Here is a 10,369-nt window from a genome sequence, read left to right on the forward strand (position 1 = left end):
TACCGTGAGACTTCATATGGTTTTATACATATGTCAATGAAGATCTCAATGTAATTTAAGTGCGAGTTTCCTTTGACTTGTAGTATTCAAGTTATCTTGGTCATGGAGACTTATATTTTGACATCTTAAACAAACATCTCCGAAGAGATATGAACAGGGGCGGATCCAGGATTTCATATTTGGGGGGGCCATATAATGAAAATGATATATTCATTTGAACCCAAAAATTGCCCAAAGATACGTATCAAGGACCTAAGTACAATCTTAATCAATTAAATAATTATAAAAAAATAAAGAATAACTAAATTAACATTTATAATGCACAAAAACCTAACATTTATAAAGCATTTGTCCAACGATAGACACTGAAAGGAAAACCCAATTTGCTTTGAATTGTCAAAAATACTTAAAATTTTGAAATATTTTAAATATTAAAAATAATATTAATAAGCAATTTTACTCAATAATGTGAGTTACATCTATCATTATATTATTACTCGACATCATAAAAAAAATGATAATCCCAGTTAGTCGTATTGACTCAAACCCTGGGGGTGACCGGTCCGGTCCCACGGAAGTTTCCCACCGGCCATCAGGGTAAATCAGGAAGCGCACGCAGCGGCCAACCCAGATGCCCAACATCCTTTGATTGCGATCCCCATTTAGAGGGAAATTCCTGCAAATACGCTGTAGCTGGGGATAGAATCGCAGATGCCTAGATGACAACCTGGATATCCTACCGCGGCACCATGACCCCGGCCGCCCCCGGGGACTACTCGACATCATCAACAGCTAGCGAGCAAGTGTCTAATTAAAATGGGATGTTAATTAAAGACACGTTGGTAGAGATTGCTTCATGTTGAAGTATAATACTATATTTGTTTAATTAACTGGGCAGATAGAACGTAGGGTAATCGATGAAGTTGATATTTAATATTTTTTAATGGTTTAATAAGTCATCAATTAGTAGCCATATTTGAATAATTTAATTAATCGAATGATATTGAATTAAATGTTTCTGAAGGGAGCAAGTTGATTAAGAAGATGGAATTGCTCTAATTATAATGTTAGACTTCCATTTGACAGGCTAAAGCACATAGAGTCACTATAATTCTGAGTGCTATAGATCCCGCCAGTAATGTTATGTTATAAGCAGACTGAGTGGATAGCGCTGTCCCTAGCTATCCCCTCGGGGGCTTCGAGAACATTCTCGCCTAAACCACTATTGAGTATTTCTTGGCTTGGGAAGACGTATTGACAGCTTGTCGGATAGTCTCAAGATTGCTGCCCGGAACGAGTGGTAAATTCAGTATTGTTCCGTCCTCTGGGAGGAGGTAGACCAAAAGAAAAAATTCAATAAAGAGCGGTGTCGTAATCTGAATAAAGGCTGACATCAGGACATTTTGAGAAATAGGCAGCCACATATTCAAATGTTATGGATAATTACTGACCCAAAAAACGAATTGTACATGGGCTGGGGGGGCCATGGCCCCCCCGGGCCCCTATGTACATCTGCCTCTGGATATGAACCAGGGATGATTGGGTATAAGTCGAAGTGTCCGAAGATGTTTGAAAGCCTAAAATTACTTGTTAAAATTATTACTAAAAGTCTTTGGTTAAAACATCACATGTCAAGAGTATGGTACTCTTAGACACATGTACAAGTAACTTGAATCTATAAGATAAGAAAACAAGCTTGGGTTAGGTCTGACGTAGTCACCCTAGTGGGGACTGACACAAATAGATTATGTCCTGAACCAAGCGAGTATAAGACGGTGAAAGGAACGAGACACGTCTCATTGTAGCTGTTGAAGGGTTTAGAAATTATTCTGGAATCAATCGTTAATTTTTTGATCAATTAGAGATTATGATGTACTACTAGGTGTCACTCATGATCATTTCATAATTAATGGTTAATTACGGACGACTAATTTAATCGGAAACTTATTGGGTCACACGCACTACAGTTCTTCAAAGTACTTAAAATGAGTTTAAAAATTAGATTCTCAGATCGAGAGAAATAAAGTCCGGTTGAGCGGGAAAAAGGTAAAATGATGGAGTTCGTCTTGTGAAAATGAAATAAACAAAATTAGTTTGGTTCAAATCGGAGATATTTTGGTTATTGAACCCAACAATTCGATTTTGAACCAACTTATGGTTTGATTTATGATGGAAGATATTTTGATAAAACAGAAGTGATAAGGAGTTTTATCTTGTCAAGATGAAATAAACAAAACTAGTTTGAATCAAATCAGAGTTCGTTTGGTTAGTGAATCAAGTGATTTAGTTTTGAACCAAAATAGACCTGATTCACTACAGTGCTAGTTCACTTCAGTAACTACCCGATTCGATTTGATTTATTTCCTTATTCCGATTCATCCCAAATCCTAATTGTTTTGATCTCGATTTACGCTCTGTTGAGGGATGGGGTGACATTAACGGAAGGGGAAGGAAGGGGAATGAAGGGAAAGGAAAGGGAAGAGAAGTATTTATGTTTTCCTTGTTTGGAAGGAAAGGAAGGTTCATTAACGTAACATGTGGTACTTTGTTTGGGAGGAATGGAAAGGGAATGAAGGTTAAATATATAAAATTACAAAAATATTCTTATTTATTAAAATAAATCTATAATAATTTGAAAATAACTATTCCAAGAAATTAATTTGGGGTAACAAATTAACACTCCGAAATAAACAAGGTAACTTAATATTCCAAGAAATTACCTCAAATTTGGAATACCCCAAATTTGATATAATGTAATTTGAAAATAATTATTTGCTCCCAAACAAACAAGGTAACGTAATATTCCAAGAAAATATTACGTAATATTTCCAATAAAAATATTCTTGTTTGGGATAATGTAATTTGTTAACGCTCTTGAATTTTATTTTCTAAGAAATTTGCGACGAAGATTTAATATTTTAAAATAAGAGTAAAATTGGAATAAATGGCTTTTAAAATTTTCTTCCCCTTCCTTACACCCCAATTTGGGGTGTAAGGAATTATGCTCATTTATGAACATGCAAGGGTAAAGCTTACCCTTCTCTCCCCTTCCCCTCCTTAACTCACTCCATCCCAAACAAAGGTCAAGATTCTCTTTCCCCCCTTCCTTAACCTTCTCTCCCTTTCCCTCACCTCCTCCCAAACAGAGCGTTAAAGGGCTCCTTTAGCTTCTTCTTCCGCGCGATAAAAATAGAGGATGGGATCGTGCCGGTAGCCTCAATCGTTCTCCTCCCTCCCGACCGCGTCTGTCGACGGAAGAATCGCCCTTGGTCGCAATATACAGCTTCGTCGGTCGCGTGGAGGTGAGGTACAAAGGAATCACGCCAAAACCCTAGCTCTTGGGGTTTCCTTCTTCCCGAGCGATCGCCGCCTTCGCGTGGGAGATCGTCGGAATCGAGCGTCGCCTTCGTCGTTTCTTCCTTCTCCGTGAAGCTGCTGCTTCTTCCTCGCTACCTCTATTTTCCGACCATGTGGGAAAGGAGGAGAAGACCCGTTCTTCGTCCGTGAGAAGAAGCCGAACCCAAGCACCGCTCCTTCCTCGCATCCCCTATTTTTCGACTGTGTGAAGGACAAGGTCGCCAGTGCGTCGAGCATCGCATTCTCCGGCAACTCCTCTCCGGGGCAGCGGTGGTCGACCGTAGAACAAAGAAATCGCGCGTCGCGACCCCTTCTTCTTCTCGGTGAAGAATCACAGCCGACGTTGTACACTGCCACCTCTTCTTCCTCCTGGTGAAGGAAAGCATCCGCCTGACCTTGTCTCTCCCTTCCATGGTCGGCGACTTGTGAAGTTGTTGCCGGAACATCGGAGTAGCTGTCGGATCCATCTCGTCCATGCCCTCGCCGGTGTACCAGTGCAGGAAAGCCTTGCGCCGGAACATGACGGTGAACTGCTCCGACACGCGCCTGAACATCTCCTGGATGGATGTGGAGTTGCCCATGAAGGTGGCCGACATGGAGAGCCCCGTGGGCGGGATGTCGCAGACGCTCGACTTCACGTTGTTGGGGATCCACTCCACGAAGTAGGACGAGTTCTTGTTCTGCACCGCGATCATCTGCTCGTCCACCTCCTTGGTGCTCATCTTCCCGCGGTACATGGCGGACGCCGTCAGGTAGCGGCCGTGCCGCGGGTCGGCGGCGCACATCATGTTCTTGGAGTCCCACATCTGCTGCGTCAGCTCCGGAATGGTCAGCGCGCGGTATTGCTGCGACCCGCGCGACGTCAATGGGGTGAACCCCACCATGAAGAAGTGCAGCCTCGGGAAAGGGATCAAGTTCACCGCCAGCTTCCGCAGGTCGGAGTTCAGCTGCCCCGGGAAGCGAAGGCAGCACGTCACCCCGCTCATCGTCGTCGATATCAGATGGTTCAAATCACCAACTACACACATAAAACCAATCTCAAATGATCAAACAATGATCAACCGATCAAAATTGTACAGTAATCACATATGCGATACTCACAGCTGGGATTGGTGAGCTTGAGGGTGCGGAAGCAGATGTCGTAGAGGGCCTCGTTGTCGAGCACCATGCACTCGTCGGCGTTCTCCACCAGCTGGTGCACCGACAGCGTCGCGTTGTACGGCTCCACCACCGTGTCGGAGACCTTGGGCGAGGGGAACACGGAGAAGGTTAGCATCATCCTGTCCGGGTACTCCTCCCTTATTTTGGAAATCAGCAGCGTCCCCATGCCCGACCCTGTGCCGCCTCCCAGCGAGTGGCAGATCTGAAACCCTGCGCACACGATCAAAACGATATGATTGCTCCATTAATTAATTAATTTGGGGGATTTGGAAGGGAAGAAGGGCGCGTACCTTGGAGGCAGTCGCAATTCTCTGCCTCCTTGCGGACGACGTCGAGCACGGAGTCGATGAGCTCGGCGCCCTCGGTGTAGTGGCCCTTGGCCCAGTTGTTGCCGGCGCCGTTCTGGCCGAAGACGAAGTTGTCGGGGCGGAAGAGCTGGCCGTAGGGGCCGGTGCGGAGGGCGTCCATGGTGCCGGGCTCCAGGTCCATGAGCACCGCGCGCGGCACGTACCGCCCTCCGCTCGCCTCGTTGTAGTAGACGTTCAACCGCTCCAGCTGCAGGCGCGACTGCCCCACGTAGTTGCCCTTGGGATCGATGCCGTGCTCGTCCGACACCACCTCCCAGAACTTGCCCCCGATCTGGTTCCCGCACTGCCCTGCTTGCACGTGCAGTATCTCCCTCATCCTTCAATCAATGTAATTACTCTGCACAAATCCACAAGCAATGGAGGAGAGAGAGGGATCGCCGTGAGCTTTTGTAGACGAGCTAGGCATTGATCGAGTGGATATTAAATTTTAGGGAGGAAGAAGGCAGAGATGGTTGGTGCAGAGAGAGGGACAGGGTGCAGAATGTGACGTGGGGTTCCATTCCTGTAGCTTGTAGATCCTGATGCACCGCAAATATGCAACACCAAGCGTGAAGATTGAATCCAGTGGATCTGGCTCTGAGGACAAGAGCCTAATTTGCAGGAGGATGCCTAATTTTTTTTTCCTTTTTAAAATGGAGAAACAACGTGGAAGGAGAGCTGGTGACATGTGAGCTTGTAATTGAGATGGACATGGCAACAGCAGCATAGTATGATAACATGCACCTAGCTCATCACCTCTCTGTGCCTTGATTCTCTCTCAAATCATTAAGATTATAATACTTTCATGTGGATATATAAAAGATTACAGACTATTACGTATCATTTCCGACTAAACTTTGTCCTAGTCAACGAAACGGGAAAGAAGGAGATCTGGATTCAGTAACTAATTTAGGTCACTCACTCACTGAGTATCAATTCTATTGGCAATTCGAAGAAACTCTGATGTCTTCTGTAACATATGCTCTACCATGCATATCTGGACAAAACATATATACTGAATGGTAGCAATTAGATCTTCTCCTTCAAGTTATGTACGTGGAGCAGCCAAGTGCCAGTTGGGCATGGTGTCAAACATTATGAAGAGAAATAAAATAAAATAAAAACTCAAGGTTATGTACAAATTAAGCCAAGAACGAAAGCAAGTGTGCAACAAACCCCTCTGGTAACTATCGATCGATCATATTACTACTTTTCTCCAGAGGCACTGGACAGCGTGTGTGGATGCCAGCGGGGTCTCAATTATTGGAGACATGACGTCGTTAGCCAATCAAGCACTTGAATGATTGCTTGCTGAGGCCTTCCTTCACTGGAGTCCAACGCCATGCACCTGCTGCTAGCTGCATGATTTGGCAGTAAAACAAGAAATGGACAAATTGTGTCTCACTGACGCATGGGCTGTTGTTGTTGCTCCGGCTTGCAACGCCGGTGGAGACGTCGCCGTCGTGGGCTCCACGTTCCTGTCGGTGCTGCTCAATCAGCCATTAACTCCGGCGTCCCTACTGCTTCCGATATTTATGAATTCGGCGCCGAGCAGATGGGTCGAGTCGGCGTGCCAATTGAGTGAGTTAAGCTGGGCGAGGCCGATAACGACTCCATTGATAGAAGATAGGCAAACCAATGAGCTCAATTATAAATGTGGTAGATGCCATGCTTTTGTCAGGTATACAGCGGGTGAAAGAGACGGTTTTAGCTCAATTGTATCTTCATACCTAAAAGATAGTACAGATGACCAATTTTAAGGTGCTCCCTCACATATCAGGGCCATTCATGGGGTTTCGTCCACAAATATATATATATGCTGTTGGAAAAAGAATGGAAAATAGAGGAAATTGGTTATGAAATTGATTTTGATACGAATGGGAGAATAGTTTCACATTGGATATATTTCATGACCGTAAGGTTGATTTATATAGAATACAAAAAATAATTAAAATTGAATACAAGTTTAAATTACACGCGTTGAAAATCATAAACAACCAGTGCCAACCTCTCCGCTTTCTCATTGATAACATTCAGGTATTATTCAGTTTGTCATTAAGAATTATTGTATCTTGAAAAATAGACGTGTTTTGTAAAGTTTCATTTCTTGATAGCTCGATCTCCTTGCTGTTTAGCCTTCTTAGCTCGGTAACTTGGCCTTCTCAGTTCGATGCTCACATCCTTGAGTTTATTAGTTTAAGTATTTTCCATTTACTTCAGCTCCTAACAATCTGAAAACAAATTCCAGAGGAAGAACTATAAATCTTCCAAAAGAGCAATAGATGAGATTGCTTATCTAACAGTAAATGCTATAAATATAAACGGTTGAAATTATTTTCCAATTATCTCGACTTGACTCCCTGAGTTCTCTAGTTTGAGCTAGTGTTCTCAGGGATCCCTTTGTAATTCTATATTCTATTTATAATTTTGTATTCCCCGCCGGTCCAACATATGCAATATATTGAACTTAGCCTTTCCTTTGACATTTAAAAGACATAATTTTTCATTTTTTAAATTTATTTTCTTTTTACACAATCAATTTACGGTAAATTAGAATGAATTATTCGATCATAAATGTAGTCTACTTGTTGGATTTGGTATTATGCCATGAGGTGGGTTTGATTTTAAGTGGTTTCGTTAAATGATAAATTGATGGGTTCTTCATCAAGGGCTCAGATGGTTGTGTTGATGGAGGGGTGGCAGTGGAGGTCCTAGAAGTTGAAGAACAATTTGTGCATTGCAGGTTGCAGTGTTGTATTTCAGCCAAATTGTATTGGTAACCTGTCTTTCTATATGGATTAGACACAATTGACAATCATTGGCAATTTTGGGATGCCTTTCTCCGGCTGAATGGCCACATCAATGAACCTTGGTTGGCGACCAGAGACTATAACATGATGCCATTTATGGATGATAAAGCAGGAGGTCAAACCCCTGACTAGCTATGATGTTCGAGATATTGCAAATTTTCCCTCCCTCTCGACTTTGGTGGGCATCCAATGTATTTGATGTTGATACATGATATGACAGATTTCTGATTAACCTTATGTAATAGGGAAGGTTAAAAAAAAAAAAATTGATATGTCAAGTCAAAAAATCAAAAGTCAACTTTTAAGTGGATTAGTGCCCTCATCCCGACCCCAACCATATCGATCTCTCGATCATCTCCGACCATCCCGACCCGACTATATCGGTCTCTCGGTCATCTCGATCTCGAACATCTGAGTTCTTCGATCTCTCTCGGTCATTCCGACTTCGACTATATCGGTCTCTTGGCCAATCCAACCTTGACCATTTCGGTCTCTTGGTCATCCTGACCTCGACTATCTCGGTCCCATGGTTTTTCTCTTAGCTATCTCAACCTCGATCATCTCAGTCTCTCGGTCTCCTTCTCGATCATTTTGACCTCGACCACCTCGGTCTTACGATCTCGGCCACCTCGGCCACTCCATCTTTCTAGGTCCATCAGTCATCCCGACCCCAAAAGCTACCAAAATCTCTCAAACGTGTGAACCTTGCCAAAGGATCCAAGCGACTACGAGATTATCAGGTTTGGTTCCTTGGATCTCCTCGTGTCTGCACCTATAGCCAAAAGTGAGAATAATCAACAATCCTGAGCCATAGGGTGGTTATAAGGTTAGTAGATTTGGTCCCCCAGATGCCTTATGTGTTGGGATCGTCCTAGTGCGTTGCGTGTGTTTACACGTTCGTAAACATGCGTAGCGGAAATAAACTAATAATTAAATCTAATTATTATAACACACACATGCAAATACAAGATACAACAGGCACAAGACATGACTGGAATTTAAAATTTTTAGAATAACAATTATTCTACGCATAGCTGATAGATGACGTTGAGTGGGGTTGATATCAATCGAGCGACCCTTGTTGAAGTTCTGCTTCTACTAATAATCCACGCCAAGCTCTTATCTGGATGACTTTCGAAGTCACGAGTCACATCACTGTCTGTGGTACTAGCCGACGATCGACAACGGTCGATATAAGAAAAAAAATAAACAATCAAAAATATGTAACAACATTTGTCGTGATAAATATTTGGGGACTTTCTAAAACATGTGATCTTTCAATGTTTATGCTACAATATCATGTAAGTACTAGAAATTCTCATCTTATAAACATGAAATTGCAATTGATACACTTCCTTAACTAAACTTGCTGAAACTTGAAACTTTTGTAAAACTTACTTTATTTGTTCGAATACTTATAGCTTTATATTTGAAAAATAATAATCAACTTTCTCTTGGGGCTCCATTTGTGGTCCAGGCGTAGTACCAAAGCGCGCTCCCTAAGAAGTCAGAAGCCGGTTGACGGTGGCGTTCTTCGCCGTTGTGGTCGTTGAGCTGGAGAAGAAAGGGGAACGCACGAGAATGGAGGTCGCGGCTTCTAGGGTTTCTCCATTCGCGAGACACGATCGCAAGCAGCCATTGCAAGCCGTTGTCGCGAGCATCTGTCACGAGTCATTGTCGGCTAGTGGCGAGCTCCGATTCCTTCGATCACCCACACGAAGGTGGCGATTGCTTCTGAAGAAGGGAACTCTTCATGCTAGGGTTTCGGCCTTGCCCTTATACAAGCTCCTCTCGAGAATTTTCATCGGCTTTAATCACATGGATCGTGATTTTCTCGCCGAAAAATCAAGCTCGCGATCGGGAAAGGAGGGGCAAGAGGTGGGCCGTGTGGATGTTAACCGAAGAAGAAGAAAATCGGAGAAAACCTAAATCAGGTTCAACCCTAGGTAAACTCGAACCGGCACTATAGCAAATCAAACCGGATTTAATGCGGTGCAAAACTAAATCGCCTGGTTCACTAACCAAACGACATCCGATTTGATCCAACTAGTTTTGTTCATTTCATCTTCACAATATGAAACCCTCATCACTTCCATTTTGCCAAAATATCTTCTATCATAAACCAACTAAGTTGGTTCAATTTGATACAAAATCAAATCATTTGGTTAAATAACTAAACCACCTCTGATTCGAACCAAGCCAATTTTATTTATTTCGTCTTTATAAAATGAAGTCCATCATTTTTGCCTTTGTCTGGTCCAACCAGACTTTATTTCTCTCGGTCTGAGAATTTAATTCTCAAACTCATTTTAAGTCCTTAGGAGAACTTGTAGTATGTATGACCAAATAGGTTCCTAGTTATATTGGTCATCCATAATTAACCATTAATTGCAGAATGATCATGAGTGACACTTAGTACATCATGATCCCCAATTGATCAAAAAATCAACGATTGATTTTAGAATAATTTTTAAACCCTTCAACCAATTATAATGAAATGTTACTCGTTCCTTTCACCGTCTTATATCCGCTTGGTTCAGGACATGGTCTATATGTTCAGTCCCCACTAGCCTGACTAAGTCACACCTAGCTCAAGCTTACTTTCTTATCTTGTGGATTTAAAGTTACTTATATATGTCTAAGAGTGTCGTACTAACTATGTAATGCTTGCCAAAAACTTTCAGTAACAATCCT

At 42.7% G+C, this 10,369-nt stretch overlaps 1 protein-coding gene across 1 annotated transcript; it reads right to left on the reverse strand.

Moving 5' to 3' along the window:
* Positions 1-3,318: 3,318 nt before the first annotated feature.
* On the reverse strand, positions 3,319-5,416 carry LOC141844852 (tubulin beta chain-like). The gene is given in 4 exon segments (XM_074732833.1): positions 3,319-3,780; positions 3,783-4,375; positions 4,459-4,728; positions 4,809-5,416. Coding segments are annotated over 4 exon segments (1,719 nt in total). The 5' UTR covers positions 5,203-5,416.
* Positions 5,417-10,369: the final 4,953 nt, after the last annotated feature.

This window comes from Curcuma longa, chromosome 14, assembly GCF_044706935.1.
Source record: "Curcuma longa cultivar G26 ecotype Majalengka, Jawa Barat chromosome 14, ITB_CL_G26_1.1, whole genome shotgun sequence".
Taxonomy (NCBI): Eukaryota; Viridiplantae; Streptophyta; class Magnoliopsida; order Zingiberales; family Zingiberaceae; genus Curcuma; species Curcuma longa.